Genomic DNA, 26,379 nt, shown 5'->3' with positions numbered 1-26,379 from the left:
AATACAGCAATGCCCAAGGTACATTGAGTTTGTTTGTGGTAAAACCAGGAGGGCCCATATTGTGGGGTTATGATTGGCTGAGACAACTACAAATTGATTGGAGATCCATCCACCATTTGCATGCCACATCACCTGCAAAAGAGTTAACTGAAACCAAATTAAGAAAGGTACTGGATGATTCCAGAGCTGTGTTCAAAGATGGCATTTGAAAACGTAAACATATCAAGGGCAAAATAGTGTGAAATGAAAATGCTACACCCAAGCTTTACAAAGCCCATGCAGTTCCCTACACCATCCGTGATAAATTAGCCAGTAACCTGATTGTATAGAGGCTGAAGGAATTCTTTCTGAGGTTGAGTGGAGCTCAGTTGCAATACCAGTGGTCCCAGTAGCCAAGAAGGATGTGTCAAAATCTGTGATGATTTTAAGGTAGCCATCAACCCAGTACTAAAAGTACATCAACAGCCTCTGCCTAGCATAGAGGATCTCCTTGCAAACCTTTCTGGAGGGAAACACTTCAGCAAAGTGGACATGGGTGAGGCTTATCTACAGATGGAGATGGAGCAAGGATTACACAAGTGTGCCGAGAACATTCCAGCAGTGGTGGATGTCCCAAGGCCAAAGGACAAGCCACAGATGCAGTCCATTTTAGGATTGATTAATTATTATAACAGGTTCATGCCAAACCTGGCTACTGTTCTCCACCTCTTGAACTCATTAATACAGATCAGGAAGAAATAGCAATGGACAAAGCTGTGTTAGGCGCTTTCTCAAAAGGTAAAGGACATCAGACACTGTCTTCACATGTGATCCACATCGTTTAGTGATGCTTGCCAAGTTCCGTTTGGGATGCTGACACGTCCGGAAGAAACGTATCGAAGGCTGTTAGAACCAGTTCCTGCAGTTCTAGAGTCGGCTCCTGTAGCCACCATGGAGGAGGCCTCAGAACATGAGATTGTTTCACAGCCACAAGTCTCAGCTGAACCCCTTGTCAGGAAAGTAAGAAATCCTCTTGGCGATAAATCTTGAGACAATTTAAAATTTACTATGCTGTGGATGCCTGTACATAGTAGTTGTATTTTATAGAATACTGTGTGTATAGTTGAGATGCATTCTGTATTGAGTTGAAGTTTATAGCTAAGCAGGGACAAGTGTTGTGTATTTAATATTTTAGTAATATTTGGTGTAATAATGTAAATATGCTATTGTTTCATTAAGCATTCATTGTTTTACATGTAACCAGAAATGCATTATGTATCGAACGTGAAAAGCATACATAATTGTGTTGCCATGTCATATGTAGGCATCTCAGTAAAAGTAAAAACAAAACTAATGTACAGTCCTGGCTCCGTGCTTTCCTTTTAATTAGTTTAATGTTTTGGAGTCACAGAACATCATAACCTGGACAACAGCAATACCTATGTCAGGCAGCTGTTTATTGGGTACATCTTAGCATTCAATGCAATCATGCCCTCAGTGCTAATCAACACATTCCAAACCCTGGGCCTCTGTATCTCCTCTGCAACTAGATCCTGACCTGCTCTCTGGGAGACCATAGTCAGTGTGGATGGGAAATAGCATCGCCTCCACACTGGCAATCAACACAGGCGTGCTTAGCCTGCTCTCTATACACCCTCGATTGTATGGCAAGGCACAGCTTAAGCACCGTCTATACATCCTCTGATGCCACAGTTATCGTTAGCAGAATTTTGGATGGCGACGAGGCGGAGTACAGCTGGCTGAGTGGCATCGCAACACCAACCTTGCACTCAATGTCAGTGAGATTAAGGAATTGATTGTGGACTTAGGCCAAGAAAACACACACCAGTCCTCTTCAACGAATCAGTCGAAAGGGTGAGCATTTTGAATTTCCTGGGTGTTATGTGGCCGGCAACAATGAATATGGAGTTGTCAGGTTTTTTAAACAAACATAAACATTTATTAAACTCTGCTCAACAAAAGTGAAAAGTAAACAAACAACTAACTTAACCGGGAGTTAACTGCTATACGGTAATTTAACAAACAGCCAAACTCTGGAATAGTTCTTAAAGTGGTAAATTCGAACTCAGTTTCAAAGTGGTAAATTTGAAAGTCCAAGTGATTTATACGGTCGGTAAGGAGAGACTTTACTGCAACAACAATTTCTCTGAAGAAAACGATGAATCTGCTGATCACAGTCAAGAGGTGCCTTGTTCAAAGGATTCACAACGAAGGAGATAAAACGGCTTAAAGGAACTGACCTTTTTGTTGCTGGAGGGTGAACACTGCACAAACCTTCCTGATCTTGCAGGGATTATCTCAGATGCAGGTCACTATTCCTGAACGAAGATCCAATAAGGGCAATCCTTCATAAAACCGTCGAACGACACCAACTTTACTCAATCATTAGGGTTCCCTTACTTTGGTAAAGTCTTCACTCTCCAACTAGACTGTAAAGGTAAATCAAAGATGCAACAAACCAGAACCAGAAGTGATTGGCGAAACTGCCGGCACAACGGTTCTTTTCTCCTTACAATAGAAAGTAAAAGCGCCACTTTAAAAATGAAACTGTGTCATGAGACAAATACGCAGCAAAACTAACTAACGACCTGACTATCGAACTAACCTGCGTCACAACAGGGGTTTCCCCTTATATACCTGTTGGAACATTACACCATGTGACCACACACCGGCGGGAAAATTACATCATGTGACCTCACACTGGCGGGAAAATTACATCACCCCACCATCACAAGACAACTACGTCATGCTCACAAGATACTCAATTACATCATGGTCATAAGACAGTCACAAGATACCCGCGGGGTATGTAACAAAGGTGTCAACATCTCTGAAAATTTATCCTGCATCCAATGTATTGATGCAATTACAAAGAAGGCATGCAGTGGCTTTATTTCATTAGAGGTATGAGGAGACTTGGTATGTCTCCAAATTTCTCGCAAACCTCTACAAATCTACCATGGAGAGCATTCTAATTGGTTGCAAAGGATTGGAAATAGGTGCAGGAAGTACTGAGCTCAGCCAGCTCCATCGTGGGCACTAGCCTCCCCAGCATCGAGGAAACCTTCAAAAGGCAATGCCTCAAAAAAGTGGCGCCCGTCATTAAGGATGCCCATCACCCAGGACATGCCCTCTTCTCATGGCTATCACCGTGGAGGAGGTACGAGAGCCCAAAAACACACACTCAATGTTGCAGGAGCAGCCTCTTCCCCTCCGATATCAGATTGCTGAATGGAAGATGAACCGATGAACACTGCCTCACTTTTCCCCCTCTTTTTGCATTACTTACTTAATTTATTTTTGAATATATAATTCCTATTGTAATTTTTACCTTTTATAATTATATTGCAATGTATTGCTGTGTGTGGGGGGGGGGTGGATCCTGGCTATGTAGGCATTGCTGAGTGTATTAATGTTCTGCTGGGATTAGTGGCATGATTTTACCTGGTCAAATTTATGAAATACAGTTACATTGACCTTACCAACCACTGCCTAAGTTTTCACAAAGAATCGTACTCTATTGGCAAAGATGGAATTCTTTTTGAGCTTCTCAGTAATTTGGTTTGGTGCTGCTCAAGTTTACCAGTCTCTTTGTGGTTCAAAATAAAAGCTAATTTTTCCACTCTTCTGAAGACCCTTGGTCGCAGGGCAATCTGATACTATTTTAATAATTCAGCATTTGCTGTGTCTTCCTGCTGATTAAATATCAACCTTTAGTGTGTTTTAAAAATCTCTGCAGTCATATTAACAGATAATTAGGCCATTTGGGAAAATACTCTGCATGCTCCTTCATCAACCTAATGGTGCATATTATAAAGAAAGGCAGAATGGTTTGTACTAGCAGTTTAAAGCCAAACATTCTTTCCACTTGAACTAAACTCTTTTTAAAAGAACAACAACCAGAAACTATTATTATTATACTTATTTATAATTATGCTTGGCTTATTAGGCAGATATGTATAAGTGAATGAAGTCTTCTCACAGCACTGAACAAAGAGGTAATTCCAGTTGTTGAAAAGCAAAGAAAAAGGTTTGTCAGGGTTACTCAACAAGTCAACAAGCATCTATAGGGAGAGAGAGTGGTATTGTTTCTGCAGCATAGCTATTCAATTTGTGTTTGTTGAGTGCCTTATTATGATTACTGAATTAATTAACCGAAAATAAAACAAAATTTTGTTTCAAGACCCCTCAGCACACTGTGGAAGTCAGCCTTTGGAGCACACTGGCAGAAGGTAGCTGGTTGGAATTGTAAACACTGAGCTGGTAATTCAAAGATCTGTGATCTTAAGAGATATTTATACTGTAATCTATTACAAAGGATGCAAATTGCTTAAAATGTTGAAACATATTGAAGTGCTAAGAAATAATTAAAATGTTCAGATGAATAGGAACTCTGTTATTAGGCTACGGCTACCTGATGTAAAATTGTAGAGATATATTAATGAAGAGTTGTGTTAAATCCAGGCTGGATGATTAGCCTCCATGTGCAGTGAAGGAGTAGGGTAACTGTTACACCTGTAATGCATATATCCCAGATTTAGAATGCGTCTCTGTAAGCCTGGTCGAGACAAATCTTGAAACAATTGCAGTTCTGTACTGGAGCCTTGGCTTAGATTTTGCTTGAGGTTGGAAACATTGATGTGAGAGTACTCCTATTGAAATGCAGTATAGTACATCTAAAGTATAAGAGGAAAAAAATCATGTTAAAAGTCCTGTAAGGTTATATGACAGCAGTCCTATCACTAAATCGCAATGGATCACAGTTAGATAATGCCATTCCTTTTTTTACTGTTATATCTATTTGTGGCTGACCAGAGTGAACCATCTTTGCTTTGCCTCAGTTTGCTTTTGTTAGTTCTGTTAAACTAAATACACAAAGTCAGTTTCACTTGCAGTAAATTTAACTGCAGACCTTTGGTAGTGTTTCTCTCAATGTTCAACTGTAACATTGGTGGGAGTTCAGCAAAAACAAGTTCTTCCAATGTCTTAAAAAATTCGAAAGTATGTTACCGTGAGGACCAAAATCCTTCCTCAGTATTTGAAAGTCTCCCTGTTTAGTTTCCTCCTGATTAATACTGTTAAAAGGAGGGATTGCTGTTTTTGGGAGAATTGCTGAAGATTGTAGATAAGGATGAATGAATAATGAGCCACAATATTTTGAGAAATGCATTGATAATTATCAAAAATTCATGTTGGTGCATTTAAATAATTTATTTAATTTTCACCTCCAAAAGTGTGCATGGTTTATTGTACACACATTTTGTACAACTATTGAAAATTTAAGTATGTGACCTTGCAAATCTGTTAATCTTTTACTGCTTGTTTGCTTGAACACTGCAGTTAGACAGGGTTTCATGTAATGTCAAATCCATTAACTTTGTGCCATCTTAGAGGCACAGAATATAACAGCTCCATGGTAGAGTAGCAGTTAGTGCGATGCTATTACAGCTAAGGATGTTGCAGTTGAAAGTTCAAATCCGGCACCTTCTGTCAGCAAGTTTGCCTGTCCAGTGTGGGTGCGGGTTTCCTCCCACAGTCCAAAGACATGCAGGTTAGGAGGTTAATTGGCCATTGTAAATTGTCCTGTGATTAGGCTAGGGTTAAATGGTTGGGTTGCTGGGTGGTGCAGCTCGGAGGGCTGGAAGGGACTGTTCCGTGCTGTATCTCTAAATAAATGGATAATGGCCAGGTGCTTTCAAACATGATTTAAAAAGTCTGAGAATTAATTTGGCTATAATCTCATCTACAAGGAGTTGGTTTCAGTGTGGAATGTCCAACACCAGCTTGTGGGTTTGTTTGCAAATAGTTCATGACTGTTGGATATTCAAGGATATAATTTGTGCTAGATGAGGGAGTCTGTCATCATAAGCCAGAGTTTGTAAAACTTCATTCAATTCTTCAGAGAAGTGGATGCATGTGATTTAAAAAAAATGCTCAGTAATTTATTTAAAAATTAAAACTGAGACTGAAAATATGATTTATTTCTGTTTGTTAGGCTAATGAGCAAATACTGGAACAGACAGCTTTGAAGACTGCAAGTGCTATTATTGTTCTAACTGATGGAGAACTGAGGGAGCATGTGTTGTCATACACACTTAAAGAGGTAAGTGTAAAATTCTGAGTATAGTTATTCAGCATAGAGTCAGGTCCCTTGACCTTCTGTGTTAATGCTGACCACCATATCTACCTTATATTAATCCCATTTGTCTATATTAATTCCACATCCCTGTATGCCAGCAGTTCCCAAACTTTTTATGCCATGGACCAATACCATTAAGCAAGAAGTCTGTGGACCCTATGTTGGGAGCCCCTGCTGTATCCATTCTTCATTCAAGTAACTGTCCAGATGCCTCCTACCTCTGCCACCTCTTCTGGCAGCTCATTCCAGATGCCTCCTACGATTTATTTTGCAGATTTTCCTCTCAGACCTTTTTTCAACACCCTACCTCTCAACTTATCTGGACACTCCTCCCAAGGTAAAAGTGGAAGCAGACACTGGCATTCTACCTGTCTATGTCTTCAAGGAAAAAATAAACAGCAGCGTATACTTTTCATCAGGTAACTCAATCCAATCTGGTCAACATCCTTCACAACCTTTTCTGCACCATCTCTGGCTGAGTAAGGTCCTTCATACAGAGTGGCAACCAAAACGCCACACAATGCTCCAAGTTTGACCTAAGCACCATCTTACATAGCTGTAACAAGGTGTCCCATCTCTTATTAATGCCTCAGCCGATGATTTGCCTTCCTCTCCACCCTTCCACCTGCATTCCACTTTTCAAGGAACTAGCCAAGGTTGAGCCTGTTTAACATCACTACCAAGAGCTGGCATTTACAGTGCATGTCCTATCCTGTTTTTCCCCCAATATGCATCACTTTGCAATCAATTCTATATAGATAGATATGAGATAAATTTCACCTATCATTCCCTTGGCCCACTTTCCCATTGAACTAGATCCTATTTTAAACTTAAACAACCTTCTTCACTGTCTACTATTTTGCCAATTCAGGTGTCATCTGCAAATTTCAAGAGTACTGTTGGATTAAGCTGCATTTCTTTTACCAGGCACTAATTTGATATGATTTTCATTATAGGCTGACAGGTCAAGGACTCTTGGAGCAATCATTTACTGCGTTGGAGTCAAAGATTTTAAGGAACAGCAGGTGAGAATCTACAGTGTTACTCTATTGCCTAATACTGCATTCAGTGTTAAGTCAGGAGATAGAGATGCGATTAAAGTTACAACAATAGTGCATTGGTTTAATTCACAAAAAATACACAAAACATAAGGTAATACAAAATAGGCCATTTGGCCTATCAATTTTGCTTTGCCATTCAATGGCTTCAAGATGGCACCAGCAAGCAATGCGGCCAGCGACATCCTACAGACAGTTCATGAAACTACTTCTTCTTTCAAATATGATTCTACAACTAAGCTGCGTGCGATTGGAATCTTTAAGTTACATTTTAATGGTGTGTCTTTGGACTGATTGAGTGATCTGGTGCTTTGCTGTCTCCGAGAGAATTCGGTGAGGTTTGGATGAGAATATGTGGCCTGAAGGTCTGACAGCCTGGAGACTGGGCACTAGCCCATAACTGACTCCATTACCTCTCTCTGATTGAGATGTCAATGGCATGAGCCCATGATTGACTCCATTGCTTTTCTCCAATTGCGGTGTTCCAGTAAGGTTGAAGCTGATGAGTATTGGAGCAGAGGGCTGGTGGGTGTTTGGTGCTGTATTCCTCTCCGTCTCAATAGCTGCTGTCGGAGGAAAGTGCAAGAGTCTCGTGGTCCTCGTTGCAAGGATTGATCAGAGTCAGTGGACTTGTTTGAGGGAATTTAGGGTTCATGTTACATGTGTTCCTGTATTCAAGTTACTCTTTTTACGGCTGTTTTTGAGCAGTCTGATTGAGGTGATTGATGCAGTCTGGGGTCTTCAGTGAAGAATGCTTTGCCCTGTGGCCTGCAGTGGTCCAGCAGCATGACACTGAACTGAATACTACTGGGCTCCTAGTTTGGTGTTTGATAGTCTAAGTATTGTCTGCTTGCTTGTTGCTGTTTGCACAATTTGTTCTTTTCTCATGTATTGGGTATTGATATTTTCTTGGACAGTTTCCTTGTTCCATGGTGGCCTGCAGGAATACAGAGTTGTATTCTCTTACATACTTTGATTATAAATCAATTTTGAATTTGAATTTTGAGTAAGATAATGTGCACCTTTCCTGCCGTATAGGCATAACTCTTGTTTCTATCACGATTATAAATCTAACTTTGCTCTGAGTATATTCAAAGCTTCATGGCTTTCTGAGGCAAGGAATTTCAAAGATTCCCAATGAGAGGAAAATATTCTTCCTCAGTCTTACTGGGCACCCCTTTATTTTAAGACTCTGCTCTGTTACTCCAGAATCCCGCATGTTGTTAGTCAAAACTCCAGCATTTTTGTCAATATTTCTATGAATCGTTTATGTTTCATTATTATTGCCTCTCATTCTTCTAACATCCAGTGAATATGGACTTAACCTATTCAAACTTCCCAGTCCAAACTTTGAATAGTGTTGTTCACAGAACCCAGCACAAAATGGCTCTCGGTTATTTTTTCTGTTTTACACTAGGAACTACACTAGAATATCATTTCTCTCTCATTCGTCAAGAGCTGATAAATCATTGGCAAGCACATCATTGCATTATGATGATGGCAATGGACTACCCCTTGAATTACTATAATGAAGGCATCCAATATATTTAGCTGGGTAGATGGGTTGGCAAAGAGGTGGAGGTTACAGTTTTTGATGCAACAACACTGAAGGGATGGTGTTATATGTCTAAGTGAGGTCCATGCCCTCACTTCCTAGGTCACGCTCTTCTCTTGCTCCTGCCATTAGGTAGTAGGCACAAGAGCCTCAGGACTCTACCAGGTTTAAGAACAGTTCCTACCCCTCAACCATCAGGCTCTTGAACAAAAGGGGATAACTACACTCACTTGCCAATCCATTTTGATATTCCCACAACCAATGATCTCACTTTAAGAACTCGTTATCTTGTTCTTTCATGTTCTTGTTATTTATAGCTGTTAATTTATACTTGTATTTGCACAGCTTGTTGACTTCTGTATATGGTTGATCTTCAATGATCCTGTTAAAGTTACTGCTCTATAGATTTGCTGAGTATGCCCGCAGGAAAATGAATCTCAGGGTTGTATGATAATAAAATTTACTTTGAACATGTATAACTTGGAGGGGAGGTTAGATACAGTGTGGTTCCAATCCACATGCTGCCATAGGGGTGGAACTTGATTTATTGTCATTCAACCACATACATGTATACCACCAGGAAACAATATTCCTCCGAACCAAGGTGCACAGCACAGTGCATGTAACTCACACACAACACATGAAGGAAATCTTACCACAAATAAATCAACAAGTAATAATTTAAGAACATTGATAATTTTGCATACGGTGCATTTTTCATCCACTCATCTCTTCTCTCTCTGTCTTTTTCCAACTGCTGAGTTGTTGGGTTACTAAAATCAATTCAATCTCTTTTTATTTATTATTCTTACATTTATTATATATTGTAGTTAAAAACAAACATCCTCAGCAGTAATTACATTTGCTTATCTCACTTTGGATTGGGCAGGGCTCCATCTCTCGTCACTGTATATACAATACATGCTCTACTGAATGTCTCTATGCTATTCCATTGCTCTTTGCGAGTTCTTTAAGTTACCACAAAATGTAACTTGTAATAAAAATACATTTGGCAATGTAGTGTAAAATGTTAAGCAATATTTAATAGTTCCTATTAAAGATTCCATTAAGAATCTCTGATTCAGTTTATACCACAGAGAATGAAGTGATAACTGCAATACCTTAACGTTTCATGGTGATGTCATGGGAAATCCAAGTCAGGTGGGGAAGAGCGGAATTCCTCTGTTAACATAACCCAACTAGTTAACAGTTTGTGGTTCAATGAATTTATAATTAATTATTTTTACATTGAGTTTGTAAGAATTTTCAATAGTTAACACGCTATAAACAGAATATATAATGAGGAGCCATGGGACTCCTCTAACTTGCTTGCAGAGACAATCATGACTCATTCATAACTTTGCCAGTCTTAAGCTATTAGGTTATATCTCTTGTAGGATTAATCGAGGAAGTTTACAAGTCCTTACTTATAAAGATCCAAATGATGAAAATATGTGAAAGGGCCTAAAGCCACATTCAAGTTTGAAGTGGTTTACACTCTTGCAGTTGCAAATCCATTGAGAAATCAATTTTGCAATGACCAAAATATTGTATATTTTCAGAGTACTTTGTGATTTCTGGAAATGTCAGAAATTTGAATTCTGATAAGCCATTACTCAAACTAAATGCATAGTTAATTTGTAGCTGGAGTGTTGGCCTGTGCTAATTTTAGCTTCCATATGCATTCTAAAAGTGAACCAAATTATAGGTTTGGTTCACAAAATAAAGCAAGAGGATACCAAGTGGCAAATTTAGAATTCAGATTGGTATGTTATGTTGAAACTAGGTTAATGTTGCAGTAATTGTGTGGCCTGAATCTGCGCCCAGTTTGTGTGAGACAATTTATATGAAGGTTTCCACAATGCATTTCCCACTGTGCTTCATTCTCTTCAAAAGATCATAATCATACAATTTCTCAGTGGAAATATCCTAGATAGAAATTATGATGAGATTAATCATAAGATCACTAATTAGAGTTCTCTTGTAAAGATTCAATTTACCAAACGGAAGCACTGTCAAACTGAAATGTTGTTAATATAAAAGTTGTGCCTTTTGTGCAAGGTACGTGAATGATGAATTCCAAAGCAAAATTAGTTGCACCCTTGAAGGCTGCAGATTCCACGTTATGTCTGAATTTTACAGTAGCTCAGCTTAAAATTATATCAAACCTGGATCTTTACTTAAGTTTTTTAGAACTTCTAAGAATTGTTTGAAAAATAATGTTCCACAGTAGAAAGCTGTAATATTTCTGTAATGTACAATTTCTGAAAACTAACTTCTTCTAACATAAAAATAAATCCTGAAGTACTTTGAAATGTGATATACATATATCTTGGCAATAGTTTTTGAAAGTGGTGAATGAGAATGAAATCCAGGAACATTTAATAGTCAACCACAGTATAGGTCTGGTTCGCAGAATGAAGAAATGTATTTTTCAGTGAGGTAAATGCTCTCGGTGATAGGATACCAATTTAAAACTCAATCATGATTAAAACTAAAGGCATGATTAGTCTATGGTTATCTAATTCAATTTAAAAAAAGGATTAATGGGGAAGATAATCAACTAGCCATAAGGTTTAGGGCTAAATTTATGATTTTGACCTTGCTAACATTGAATCATTGAAACATTGAACCTTTACATGTATGAACATGCATGTACCCCTGAATGTTGATGACAGCAATAACATGTAGATTAAACAAAGAGGCCTTTGCCTCTGGGATCTTCTGAAGTTGACAGTACTGGAAAGCACAACATGCCACTGGAGCACATAGATTTGATTCATAAAATGCAGGTTGATGGGGTAGGATATTAGGTTTATTGGGTTTGTCCGGAGTAATTTAGATGCTATGTAAAAAAACTGCATTCGAGAAGAACATACCAAATATAGAGTAAGGGGGAAGAATTTGCTTCAGATGTTAAAGAAGACCCTGAGCTTAAAATGGCTGCAAGAGATACCAAGTAATAAGTTGTCTCTGCTGTAGAACTTTGATCCTGTGAGCGATGTATATGATTCTAAAAGAGTGAATGATTTAAAGATTGCTGTTAGTGTTAACGGGACAGCCAGTGACTTAGAATGAGTGGTCAGTATGTTGAAGTGATAACAGGATACCGTACACAGTGACAGTGGAGTGTTCTGTAACACGAGTGTAATTGAAGGTGAACCATGTTTCAGTGAAGTGCATCTGTACTAACTGGATCATCGGCTGGGAAAATGTATATGAACAAATTCTTATTCATGAGACTGACATTCTTGATAGGCGAATGGTAGAATGGGGTTTATGATTCACTGGTCTTAACAACCTAGGTGGGATTGAATTGCTAAACGGCATTGGGGAGAAATTGATCCCTGAACAACATTTCATGCAAGATGATTTCAGAAATCTGTGGAAGTATCAACGTGTCATTTGGAGACGTGTGGCTTGGTACGCAGAAGATTTAAGCTTAAAGAAGGATTTTAGTTTGAGGCAGCAGTTACAAAAAATAGAAGGTAAGGTGGGAAAGAAATGGAGCCAGGAGGCTCAAAGAACAGGAAAGAAAAATAGTATATTTCTTGAGAAAAAGTGATGCATGGTGAGCTTAAAGGTCCATGACAGGAAGGAAATGTGTTTAAATAAAAATGACAAAATAATTCGAAGGAAGTTCCAGTGAATGAAATGGGGGAAGTAAATCAGTTTGAAAGGAGGGAAGTGACACAACAGGGCTGCACATAAGTTAGAGTGACTGTTAGCGAGGGATAAAATGAAGTCCACTTCATGATTTGTTGAGGGAGAAGAGATACATCAGCTGAACCATTCTTTATCAGTTTCCTCACTGGAGTCATTTGTCAAAAGAAGCACCCATCTTCCAGTCCTCATCCCGCCACTCCCCTTTCCCTTCTACTTTTTTCTCTATGCTCTTACTTTCAAGCTCTGCTAGAAGGATGAAAGACAATCTTACTGAAACTTAAGATTGGTAGGAAGCTTATCAAGATGAGAACTGAAAGGATGTAGTAGACATCTCTAAAACTGCACCTAGAATACAACATACCGTTTAGATCTCATTGTAGGTAGGGTATTGAATGTCATACAGTGAAGGTTTCTCTGATAAAACTAAGTTATCCTGAGTGAAGAACTAAGCTGAGTGGGCTAATATTGCTGGTAAATTTGAAGAACAAAAAGTGTTTTTTGTTAAAAATTCTGAATGGGTTTGATCTGTGCTTTGACAATGCTTCTTCTGGTGGATGAGTCCAAAACAGGGAGACATTGTCTCACAATAAGGAACCAGCCATGTAATAAAAGGAGGAAGAATTTCTTCTCAGAGTAGGTAGTGATACGGCCTAGTCCATCATCGGTAAAGCCCTCCCCACCACTGAGCACATCTACATGAAACACTGTTGCAAGAAAGCCGTGTCCATCACCAGGGACCTCCATCACCTAGGAGATGCTCTTTTCGCTCTGCTGCCATCAGGAAGAAGGTACAAGAACATTAAGACTCACACTACCAGGTTCACAAACAGTTATTACCCCTCAACCATCAAGCTCTTGAACCAAAAGGGATAATCACTCAACCTCACTTGCCCCATCATTGAACTGTTCCCACAACCAATGGACTTAGTTTAAAGGACTCTTCATCTCATATTTTCAATACTTAATGCTTATTTCTTTATTATTATTATTTCTTTCTTTTTGTATTAAAACATTTTGTTGTCTTCTGCATGCTGGTTGAATACCCAAGTTGGGTGGTCTTTCGTTGATTTTATTATGGTTAGTATTCTATTGTGGATTTGTTGAGTATGCCCACAAGAAAATGAATCTCAGAGTCGTATATGGTGTCATATAGAGCCATAGAACATTACAGCATAGAAACAGGCCCTTTGGCCCTTCTTGGCTGTGCCGAACCATTTTTCTGCCTAGTCCCACTGACCTGCACCTGGACCATATCCCTCCATACACCTCTCATCCATGTACCTGTCCAAGTTTTTCTTACATGTTCAAAGTGAGCCCACATTTACCACTTTATCTGGCAGCTCATTCCACACTCCCACCACTCTCTGTGTGAAGAAGCCCCCCAATGTTCCCTTTAAACTTTTCCCCCTTCACCCTTAACCCACGTCCTCTTTTTTTCTCCCCTAGCCGCAGTGGAAAAAGCCTGCTTGCATTCTCTCTATCTATACCCATCATAATTTTATATACCTCTATCAAATCTCCCTTCATTCTTCTATGCTGCAGGGAATAAAGTCCTAACCTATTCAACCTTTCTCTATAATTCAGTTTCTCAAGTCCAGGCAACATCCTTGTAAACCTTCTCTGCACTCTTTCAACCTTATTAATATCCTTCCTGTAATTAAGGTGACCAAAACTGCTCACAATACTCCAAATTCGGCCTCACCAATGTCTTATACAGCCTCACCATAACATTCCAACTCTTATACTCAATACTTCGCTTTATAAAGGGTAATGTAGCAAAAGTTCTCTTTACTATCTACCAGTGACGCCACTTTTAGGGAACTATGTATCTGTATTCCCAGATCCCTCTGTTCTACTGCACTCCTCAGTGTCCTACCATTTACCTTGTATGTTCTACCTTGGTTTGTCCTTCCAAAGTGCAACACCTCACACTTGTCTGTATTAAACTCCATCTGCCACTTCTCAGCCCATTTTTTCAGCTGGTCCAAATCCCTCTGCAAGCTTTGAAAACCTTCCTCACTGTCCACTACACCTCCAATTTTTGTATGATCAGCAAATTTGCTGATCCAATTTACTACATTATCATCCAGATCATTGATATAGATGACATAGCAATGGAGCCAGCACTGATCCCTGTGGCACACCACTAGTCACAGGCCTCCACTCAGAGAAGCACTTTGGTATATGTACTTTGGTGATAAATAAACTTTGAACTTTGAGTTTTTTACTGCTCCATTATAGCTAGGGATGCCAATTAACTGAGTACGGACAAGCTTGGGATGGATAGTTTGATTATTGGAATATAAGGAAACCTAGACATGTAGGTTGGGCAAGAAAATGGAACTGAGTTCCAAGGTCAGATAGGTCAGGATTTTGATCACTAACAGAAAAGACATAAGGGGCTGAGTGCCTGTTTATTGGCCTGTTTTTATAGCTTCTTATGTTTGTCTGTTATTATCATTGTATTGTGCTTCAGTTTTTTCAGGCAAAATAGCATTGTATGAGAATGTTATCACTCAAAGTTCAAACATACAGATTGGACCATCTGTCAGTATTTAGCTGTTTAAAAGACAGTCATCATAATTAGTCAATTCATCCTCTGCGTTTCTCCAGTAATGGATTCTAGCCTTGCTGGGTCTTCCTAGTTGTCCAGCACTATGCTGGTCAACTGCTTTCCCTACTTACATTGTTATAGAGAATCAGAGATCCTGTTACTTTGAATGGGATTCTAAAGCAAAGAATTAGGGGAAGAGAGGGGGAAATAACTTCTTAAATCATTTTGTTTTATTTATTTCTAAAATAATTGATGTATTTACCTTTCTCCAGTTTTGTTTAATTGTTTATATTTTAATAGCTTTTAAATCAGAGATATTTCAGAGGACATAGAGCTTTGTTGAATCTCAAAGCTTTTGGGAATGTGAGGCCTCCTTTAACTGTGCTCCTGAAAGTCTTGTTGCTGCTTGTGCAATGCCATTGGATTCTTGGACGCACCAGCTAGCGTTTTTGGCAGTCTGCATCTAGATTGGATAGGTGTGACTGCAGAGAAACTGCTGTTAGCAATTACAGTTGAGAAGACAGGTGGTCGAGTATTTCCTGGGAATTCAGGGTTCACCACGTCTAAGCTCCCAGCTAATTCTCTTATCTTGAGTGAATCCCCTATCAGCAACTTACTGAAGCAAGCCCCCCTTCTATAGCTGAAAGCTTGGGATCGTAAATGCCACACAAGTATTTTAACAGCTCTGTATGCTACGCCAGGAATGAATAGACTTGTCACAGACATTCTGATTATTAATCACACTGTTAAAATTGTAAAGATGATAAAAGACTTAAAAATAAATCACACCAAAAGCAATTGAGATATATGGTAAACAAGACAATCAAATCAAAAGGTGCAAATTACAGGAAACTTGCCTCTACTCCTTATCTCAATGCTTCCCATTGAAATGAATGGTGCCAATGATGCAAAAACACGTTACAATTTGCATCACTTTGCCATTGGGCTCCACACGGAGCCAATTCCGTGGAAAATCTGGACCATCAATAGTTTCTTGATATTCTCACGTTATGGAAATTAGGTGTTTATGTAATAAAGTTCTGTTTCTTTCACCTCGAGTACTCTGGAAAAAATGAAAAGGTTTCATATTTAACAGTACATGATTGACTAATGATTTCATAACTTTAAAATATTAAAGGAACAATGTTAAACAAGTTGTTTAAAATATCTCTTATTTTTCTTTATTTTAAAAGCTGGAACGTGTTGCCAATTCAGCAGATCACGTCTTCCCTGTTAATGGGGGATTTCATGCTCTGAAAGGCATAATTGATTTGGTAAGTATTTGGTCTCATTATTAATGTTACAGTAAGGTTCTAATAACCAGTATCAAATGGTATATAGTTATAAACGCTCTAAATGACAATCAAAATAATGAATAAAATTTGCTGTTGCTTATTTAGATTACTTCTACCAATGGAAATACGTTTGAAATAAACTGCATCATGTACAGTATCTGCCATGCAGTAATATGGTGTAATTGATCAGACCCAAAAGGCCCACACCAATCCCAGTGTTCAGAAGACATGGCAATAGGAGTACAAGCAGGACAAAGCAACTTAAGCATAACTTAGTATCATAAAACAGAAAGCACAAATAAACCACACCAAATACTATTTAAAGGCAACACGAGTGAATCTACAGATGTTGGAAATAAATACTATTTAGTAAGTTCCAAAGATTTCCACAGAGATTTCAGGGCTCAACATTCTTAGCTGCCACTTGATTGCCGCTGTTGTCGGGGGAACACAGAATTCTGACCCGTGAAATCACCCTTTGTCCATTCTAGGCACCCATCGATCGCGATCCTTTGGTTTAGGTGAAATCCGAAAAACTGAGGGAAAGGTGCCTGAATCCACAAGCATTGAGACACGCAGAGTCAGATAAACTCTTTGGTCTTTTGCTCTCGGGCCACTAACTCAGCATGGTTTCTTTTGTTGTGTTCGTTGACAGACATCCCGATGCTACTTATAGCTTGAGGACCAGGAAGACTACAGCTGCTATTAGCAAACATTAGACATTAACAATGTTTAATGGTGTTTAACTTGTACAGATACTGTGACAACTTTCATGCTGTGAGCTTACAAGGAGTTAAACTATCACAGAGCTGTTCAGACTTTTATCCAATATTTCACAAAATTCTAATACACCACAACACATATGACCATTGTTTTGGCATAAAATTATTAATATTTTGTGACAAAGTTTCTGACTGTCAGGAAGTGGCCTGGTTGAGGGAAGTGCCTGGTGTGAAAAGTGCTAGTCTTTGGCTCGAGTCTTCGGCAAGGAGGCTGAGGGAAGAGACTACGTCAGGCACAATTGGAGAGGGTGAAGACATGACCGCTAAGCTGATTCAGTGTGCTACGAGCATGATGTGGGAGGTCAGGGACACTGATGGTGCCCCCGGCTGCTACAGCTGTGGAAAGTGTGTCCAGATTCAGCTTCTGAAGGAGCATGTTGCAGCACTGAAGAAAGAACTGGATGACCTCAGGTTTATCCGCGAAAACGAGAGTTTTCTGGACAGGACCTACAGTGAGGTCGTTACACCGAGGATACCGGAAGAGAGAAAGGGAGTGACGATGAGGAAGGAAAGGATGCTTGAAGTACAGGAGACCCCAGGGGATGTACCTCTCGTAAACAGGTTCACCTTCTTGGAAGCTGTCAGGACAGAAGATACTGCCAGTCTGAGAGGCGGACAGGTCTGCGAGCCAAAAATTGGTGCAGAAGCAGAGCCAAGGAGTCAGACATCAGGAAGAGCTGTGGTAGTAGGGGACTCCATAGTAAGAGGTACGGAAAGGGGTTTCTGCGGCAACAGGCGAGATTTAAGGATGATGTGTTGCCTCCCTGGTGCAAGGATCCAGGACATCACGGACCGATTGCAGGGAATCTTCAAGGGTGAAGGTGAACAGCCGGAAGTGGTACTGCATGTCGGCACAAATGACATCGGGAAGAAGAGGAAGGACATTCTGCAGCGGGACTTCAGAGAACTCGGAAGGCGGCTGAAAAGCAGGACTTCCAGGGTGGTTATCTCTGGTTTGCTTCCAGTTCCTCGTGCTGGAGAGGGCAGGAATGTGTGGCTGAGGAACTGGTGCAGGAAGCAAGGATTTACATTCTTGGACCACTGGGATCTGTTTTGGGGTAGGGATGAATTGTACAAAAGGGACGGGTTGCACCTTAATAGGCGGGGGACCAGCATTCTGGCAGACAGGTTTGCCAATGCAACACGGATGTGTTTAAACTATGTAGTGGGGGCGGGGAGGGGATGAACTGGAAATATAAGGATGGAGTTAAAGGGAAAGTGAAAATAAGAAAAGTTAAAAAGGACAACAGAATCAATGGAGTAGAAAGCTCAAGAAGAGATCATACAGTATGACCAAGTGAAATAGGAATTGATATGAAAGGAGAGGGGAGTACCGAATTAAAAGTATTATATATGAATGCATGAAGTATAAGGAATAAAGTAGATGAGCTTGAGGCTCAGTTGGAAATTGGCAAGTACAATGTTGTGGGAATAACAGAGACATGGCTTCAAGCGGACAGGGCCTGGGAAATGAATATTCAAGGATATACATCTTATCGAAAGGACAGACTGACTGGCAGAAGGGGTGGGGTGACTCTGTTGGTGAGGAATGATATTCAGTCCCTTGCGAGGGGGGATATAGAATCGGGATGTAGAGTCAGTATGGCTAGAACTGAGAAATTCTAAGGGTAGAAAGACCCTAATGGGAGTTATCTACAGGCCCCCAAACAGCAGTCTGGATGTAGGGTGTAAGTTGAATGAAGAGTTAAAATTGGCATGTTGCAAAGGTAATGATGCAGTTGTCATGGGGGATTTCATCATGCAGGTAGACTGGGAGAATCAGAATGGTACTGGACCCCAAGAAAGGGAGTTTGTGGAGTGCCTCCGAGATGGATTCTTAGAACAGCTTGCACTGGAGCCTACCAGGGAGAAGGCAATTCTAGATTTAGTGTTGTGCAATGATCCGGATTTGATCAGGGAAGACAGTGGAACAACAATGGCAGGGATTTCTGGGAATAATGCAGAAGGTGCAGGATCGGTTCATTCCAAAAGAGGAAGAACGATCCTAAGGGGAGTAAGGAGCGGCCTTGGCTGACGAGGGAAGTAAAGGGCAGTATAAAAATAAAAGAGAAGAAGTATAACATGGCAAAGATGAGCGGGAAACCGGAGGACTGGGAAGCTTTTAAAGAGCAACAGAAGATAACAAAAAAGGCAATACGCCAAGAAAAAAATGAAGTACGAAGGTAAACTAGCCAAGAATATAAAGGAATATAAAGGAATATAAAGAATATAAAAGCTTCTTTAGGTATGTGAATAGCAAAAAAATAGTTAAGACCAAAATTGGGCCATTGAAGACAGAAATGGGTGAATTTATTATGGGGAACAAGGAAAAGGCAGATGAGTTGAACAGGTACTTTGGATCTGTCTTCACTGGGGAAGACACAAACAATCTCCCAGATGTAATAGTGGCCAAAGGAACTAGGGTAAAGGATGAACTCAAGGAAATTTATATTAGGCAAGAAACGGTGTTGGATAGACTTGAGTCTGAAGGCTGATAAGTCCCCGGGACCTGTTGGTCTGCATCCCAGGGTACTTAAAGAGGTGGCTCTAGAAATCGTGAACGCATTGGTAATCATTTTCCAATGTTCTATAGATACAGGAACAGTTCCTGCTGATTGGAGGGTGGCTAATGTTGTCCCACTTTTCAAGAAAGGAGGGAGAGAGAAAACAGGGAATTATAGACCGGTTAGCCTGACGTCAGTGGTGGGAAAGATGCTGGAGTCAATTATAAAAGAGGAAATTACGACACATTTGGATAGCAGTAGAAGTATCAGTTCAAGTCAGCATGGATTTATGAAGGGAAAATCATGCTTGACTAATCTTCTGGAGTTTTTTGAGGATGTAACTATGAAAATGGACAAGGGAGAGCCAGTGGATGTAGTGTACCTGGACTTCCAGAAAGCTTCTGATAAAGTCCCACATAGGAGATTAGTGGGCAAAATTAGGGCACATTGTATTGGGGGCAGAGTACTGACATGGATTGAAAATTGGCTGGCTGACGGGAAACAAAGAGTAGCAATTAACGGGTCCCTTTCGGAATGGCAGGCTGTGACCAGTGGGGTACCACAAGGTTCGGTGCTGGGACTGTAGCTGTTCACAATATACATTAATGATTTAGATGAAGGGATTAAAAGTAACATTAGCAAATTTGCCGATGACACAAAGCTGGGTGGCAGTGTGAAATGTCAGGAGGATGTTATGAGATTGCAGGGTGACTTGGACAGGTTGGGTGAGTGGGCAAATGTATGGCAGATGCAGTTTAATGTGGATAAATGTGAGGTTATCCACTTTGGAGCAAGAACAGGAAGGCAGATTACTATCTAAATGGAGCCAAGTTAGGAAAAGGGGAAGTACAACGAGATCTAGGTGTTCTTGTACATCAGTGAATGAAAGCAAGCATGCAGGTACAGCAGGCAGTGAAGAAAGCTAATAGCATGCTGGCCTTTATAACGAGGAATTGAGTATAGGAGTAAAGAGGTCCTTCTGCAGCTGTACAGGGCCCTGGTGAGACCCCACCTGGAGTATTGTGTGCAGTTTTGGTCTCCAAATTTGAGGAAGGACATTCTTGCTATTGAGGGAGTGCAGCGTAGGTTCACAAGGTTAATTCCCGGAATGGTGGGAATGTCATATGTTGAAAGACTGGAGCGACTGGGCTTGTATACACTGGAATTTAGAAGGATGAGAGGGGATCTGATTGAAACGTATAAGATTATTAAGGGATTGGACATGCTGGAGGCAGGAAGCATGTTCCCGCTGATGGGTGAGTCCAGAACTAGAGGCCACAGTTTAAGGATAAGGGGTAGGCCATTTAGAACAGAGATGCGGAAAAACTTTTTCACCCAGAGAGTGGTGGATATGTGGAATGCTCTGCCCCAGAAGGCAGTGGAGGCCAAGTCTCTGGATGCATTCAAGAGAGAGCTAGATAGAGCTCTTATAGATAGCGGTGTCAAGGGATATGGGGAGAGGGTAGGAAGGGGGTACTGATTGTGTATGATCAGCCATGTTCACAGTGATTGGTGGTGCTGGCTAGAAGGGCCAAATGGCCTACTCCTGCACCTACTGTCTATTGTCTATTGATTCCGTGGCAATGGAATTAAGCTGAACTGAGCTAAAAGTGCACCAAAGTAGCATTGTGGAAAAGTTTTTTCCCTAAAGTTGGCAACTGCCTCTGATGTCGTATAAATGGGCAGAGTGATGGACTAATGACCACAGTATGCAAGGTGTGCGAGATTCACTGGTACATGAAGTTCAATATGTCAATCGTGCTTGTCGCACAAGTACACCAGTTACATCCTGGCTGTGGAGGAAGGGACTGAGTGGCCTTGATTGGGAGATAATGGAAAATAGTCCTTCAGCCCATCGAAGGAGGTTCTGGCTAGGCATAAATAACAGATCGACGATGTAAGTCTGGAAAAGATCAGATGGCATTTGAATAGGTGAAGTGATTTTGGGAGACGAATCTTTGGGGTAATATTGTGCAGGCAATGCATAGCAGGACAGCATGGTGGTAGAATTGTCTGAGAGTGAGGCAGCAGGCTGATGTTTGCTTGGGCAAGGACAGCTGGAGGATGCATGGTAGGAAGGGAGGCTGGACAGTAGTACATGGGATTAGTAGATCAGAGCATGTTTGGATGAGTAATGGGAAAAAAGACGTGATGGATAGTGGGGTTTGGCAGTTGAAAAGTATCAGATTAGTGGGAGTATGGGCAGGGTGGTAGATTTTTTAGAGAATATGGGAAGTATTTGAAAGGGAGCAGGTTAGGCAAGGAATTTTTCCAGTAGATTAGTGGGCAAGTGGTCATACAATACAGCAGTGCGGATATAAGGCAAGTGTCAGACCAGAGGTCACCGTGATTAATATGGGATGGCAGGACTATGGAGATAGGGTTTGATGGATGGATTGGTGAAAGTATTGGTTGAACGTTGGGTGACCACAGTGATGGTAAGTTGGCTTGGCAGTGGATTGTTGAATGTGATTAGAGACAGATTAAGTGTCAGGCAACGGTTTGGTGTGGGTGGGTGCCTTTGGAGATGAGTGAGGGTTCTGATCAGGAGGTAGGGTCACATGGTATTGTAATTTAACAAGAGGTCCCAAAGCAGAGCCACTGTGACCAGATGGTATGGCAAGCAACCTTCCTGGGCAATATTACCAATGTTGTTTGCTTGGAAGCTCTTTCAGTAACTCCTCTTTAAGCAATTGCACAGCATGATCATTGTGAAAGCTTGCTTTCATGTGAGTGGTCTTCGCTATCCATGGTCAACAATGAGAGAATCTTCATTCAGACATGCTGCCTGCTCTTGGATGCCACTGTTTCTGGGCTTCTCCTTGACTGCGTGCCTCAGAGAAAACTGCATGGCAGTTTTCCCAGTTCTCCTCCGCTACTGAGCTTTTTAAAAAAAAAAATTGAAATTAATTCTTGCAATGAACAAAATCATGGTGTTCTAGGTGATCTAATTTTAGATCACCTAAATCATGGTGTTCTAGGTGATCTAATGTCCTAGGTGTTCTAGGACATTTCAGATAAGATTACTGATTTTGTGAATATATTTCCTTTCCCTTGCTTATGAGATTGTTTGTTCCTCATTCAGTATGAGTCATTTGTTATAATTTGTCAAAAATTCCTTCTGCCGCATGTCTCATCTTGGTGAAGAATTAGAAACTGTTCAAACTAATGTACCTAGAGGCAAAGTTCACCGCAACCTCGGTACAGCATGCACACTCCACCTACATATGCAAGCTACTGAAGATCATCTTTGATCACAGAAATTTGAGTTTAATTTCAAGAATAACCTGAACATAATTAAGTTGCAGAATCTGCAATAAGAGAGATTTTTATAATGTTTTCATTTTAATTTCAAGTATTGACTCATAGTGCAAATATATGACTGCTAAAACAATTGAATTGGCTGAAAGTAGGGTGCATGCGTATTCCCAGGTGTTGCAGTGGACCTTTATTGACAGTAGTGTCAGTCAGAACAGGTTAGCATTGGACCTTTTTCACGAAGATATAGTGTAAAACCTGTCTTCTTGTTTGCTTCAGTGTAAGTGTTGATAAGGCCTCTAAAATCCTTGCATATGTAGGTGGAGTGTGCATGCTGTACTGAGGTTGCGGTGAACTTTGCCTCTAGGTACATTAGTTTGAACAGTTTCTAATCCTTTGACGAGATGAGACATGGCGGCAGAAGGAAACTCGTCGGGGGTGGGGGTGAAGAGCAGCATTCTAGTGAGAAAGATTGAAACAATTATCAGGGCAGTGATACAGCTTCGCTGAGATTGCCTGTGTAGTGGATATATTGGTTGGTCCATGATTGTATGCCATCAGAAAGGTGTAATAAAATTCTCCTGATTGATAGAGTCATTGGCTTTTGTGAAGCTGAGAAAGGCTATATCTAGTAGTCCATGTTGCTGCCTGCATTTCTCCAGAAATTGCTACACAGAGATGATCATGAACACCGTGCTTCTGAATTGATGGAACCCACATTACTATTTGGGGAAAATCATTTTGCTCATAAGATGGAGGCATCTGAGGAGGTTATTGGCAATGTCTTTCCTGACGGTGAACAGCAGACACCCTTCTGTAGTTACTGCCATCAGATTTGTCTCCTTTTTCATAAATGATCAATATTATTATATATCTGAGTTCCCCAGCCAGATCCTGCCTTTGGATATTTGTGATTGAAGTTCTTTACCAGTAAATTTTACTCTCTGCTCTTGAGGGCCGTCTCATTCAGTTGGCAGATGACATTTTCCTGTGTGTGTTGGTGGTGGATTCAAGAACAGTTTATCAAGAAAGAGACTCCTCATCTTAGGAGCCATAATTCAGCAAATCGAGTAATTGTAGATATAATTCAGCACTAACTAGCTGAACAAGGAAAAGGGTGATTGATGATCACAACATCATACTTGGCACAAAACTCATGGAGCACTGAGTGCCAGTGGACTCTGCCTACCTCTAAGTTTCTGAGACTTGGATTACCTAGAGCAGTCAATTGGGAAAACACCACAAACACTACCTTGGTAAAATCCTCAGAATCACTTGGAAGAATGAGTGAATTAGTGAGTGTCTTTTCGAAGACCACAGTCATCAGCATCAATTTCCTGATTACACAGTCATTTCAATTACATGGCCAGCACTAGATTCCTGAGCTCTGTTGTGGGAAGAGGTTATTAATGAGCAGAGGGAAAGATTTAAGGATGTTCTCAAAGCTCCTTTAAAAAAATGGAGCATTTCCACTGTCTCCAGGGAATCACAACTGCAGAAAGTAGAGAACAGCAGTTTGAATGCCATTGGGATTATGAGTATGGTAAGCATGAAAGGGCAGTATAAGGAGAGTGTCTTCTTGCCTTCCCACTGCCTGTTCAGTCCGGCTTCTGCTGAATCTGTGGATATAGTACATGAGCCAACTGCAGTTCTTGTCCATCAATCTCACCATGTTAGCAGACTTTTATTGCATGAGGGTTGGACTTTAAAATTAGAATCAGAATCAGGTTTAATATTATCGGCGTATGTTGGGAAATTTGTTGTCTTTGTAGCTGCAGTACAATGCAATACGTAATAATAGAGGAAAAAACCTGTAAATTATGGTAGGTGCATTTATATATCAAATTAAATAAGTAGTGCCAAAAATAGAAATAAAAAAATAGAAAGGTACTGTTCATGGGTGCATTGTTCATTCTGAAATTGGACGGCGGAGGGGAAGAAGCTGTGCCTGAATTATTGAGTGTGTGTTTCCAGGCTCCTGTACCTCCTCCCTAACGGCAACAATAAGAACAAGATATGATCTGAGTGATGGGAGTGATGGACACCATCATTAAGCAAAGTATTGTTATAATTATACAGGGGCAGGGGAGTCTGAACCTGGTGAATTGCAAACAGCTCTCACGTCCTTATTTAACAAATAATTAATTGGAGAGGTAAAGTGAAAATAAAACACTTCCCTTTCGTCTTTTCACTGGATTGTATAAAGCTGAGGAGTCAGAAATCAAGTGCATCGAGGATCTCAGCTCAGTGTGTTTGTGTTGTCGCTTTATGATTCTTTGCCTACATTCCTCTTGTAACATAGGAGGCCATTGGGTCCTTTAGGTCAATGCTAGCTCTCAGAGTAATCTCATTGATGATTTATTTGGTTTATTTCCCTGTAGCTTGATCTCCCTCACATATCTATAAACTGCCCGATCCTCTTCATAACCACCTACCCTTGAGTCAACTTACAGAAGCCAATTAATCCACCAGCCGCTGTGCATACGGCAAGTGGGAGGAATCCTACAGACAGCACCATAGATCAGGATTCAGCTCAGGTCATTGGACTGTGAAGTAGCAGTTCTACCTGTACCATTCTGGTGAGAAGAGGGCTGGGGAAATCCTTGTATATTTTTCAATACCAGATCAGGAAGCCCTTCTCAGCTTTCACAGTGATAGCTTTCCTGAATGTTAGCCCCAGTTTTCATCTGTGCTGTTCAGGATGTGGCAAATGAAGTACTGGGAAAGTGGCAGACCATGCCATGCAAGCAAGGTGGGCTGCTAATTTAAATAAAATTTGCCTTTGAATGCTTCCATCATCAGATGCAAGCACCACCAATGTCAATCTTGTAGAAGCAGCATTAACTTTAATAGACATCGGACATCACTACTCTTTCAAAATTCTTTCTATGTTGTAGCTACGTAGCCGTCAGATGCTGTCCTAGCTGCCTTTAATCTAAGTGCACAATGGCCTTAAAGCTCAGATTTATTCATTTTATGGCAGCCTCGCAACTGTAGGTACTAAGATGTTATCTGGCTGCATGTTTAAAATAATTGTCCATCTCATTCTCCCCTAATTGACATGTAAGTAATTCTTTAGCTTTGGATTAGAGCTTAATACTGTCAGTATTTTACTGTCTGCTCTAAATTTGCAAGTCAGCATGAATATTATTCAGTTTTGATTATTATTGTGTATTGATATAAATCTTCTTTTCAGAGCTGAATATGCTGTAAGTTTTCCCTTGTTATCTGTATCATGTTATAACATGTTGGTTCAAAATAAACAATGTGCCTAGTGACAGCTTTATCTTGTATTCCTGTTACTTTTGGTGGAGATATGTGATCCCCTTGTAGTATCTGTCTGCCACAATGAGATTGGAACAGATTTTCCTCATGCCACTACCCATCCACCACTCACCTTTTGCCTGGGTAATTTCAGTAGGACATTAGTGCAACACCATGCATAGGGTGTAAGTTAATAGTTTTTGTTCCTGTCTATTCAGGAGTTCTGCTGAGGTCTAGCATATTGTGGCAGTAGAACAGGAACACTCTGGGGCAAGCCTCATTTTCTCATCTGCTGAATTTCTTG

General features: G+C 40.4%; 1 protein-coding gene across 2 annotated transcripts in view; it reads left to right on the top strand.

Moving 5' to 3' along the window:
* The window catches only part of antxr2a (ANTXR cell adhesion molecule 2a), a 226,464-nt gene that overhangs the window by 50,466 nt on the left and 149,619 nt on the right, over window positions 1–26,379 (top strand). For both annotated transcript variants that reach the window (XM_073065216.1, XM_073065215.1), the window contains exons 5-7: window positions 5,996–6,103; window positions 7,096–7,164; window positions 16,166–16,246. In XM_073065216.1, coding sequence (XP_072921317.1) covers window positions 5,996–6,103; window positions 7,096–7,164; window positions 16,166–16,246 — 258 coding nt within the window. The remainder of the gene's footprint in view (window positions 1–5,995; window positions 6,104–7,095; window positions 7,165–16,165; window positions 16,247–26,379) is intronic.

Source organism: Hemitrygon akajei, chromosome 13 (genome assembly GCF_048418815.1).
Source record: "Hemitrygon akajei chromosome 13, sHemAka1.3, whole genome shotgun sequence".
Classification (NCBI taxonomy): Eukaryota; Metazoa; Chordata; class Chondrichthyes; order Myliobatiformes; family Dasyatidae; genus Hemitrygon; species Hemitrygon akajei.
The sequence above is the reverse complement of the archived record's forward strand: the minus strand, read 5'-3'. Positions and strand labels throughout refer to the sequence as shown.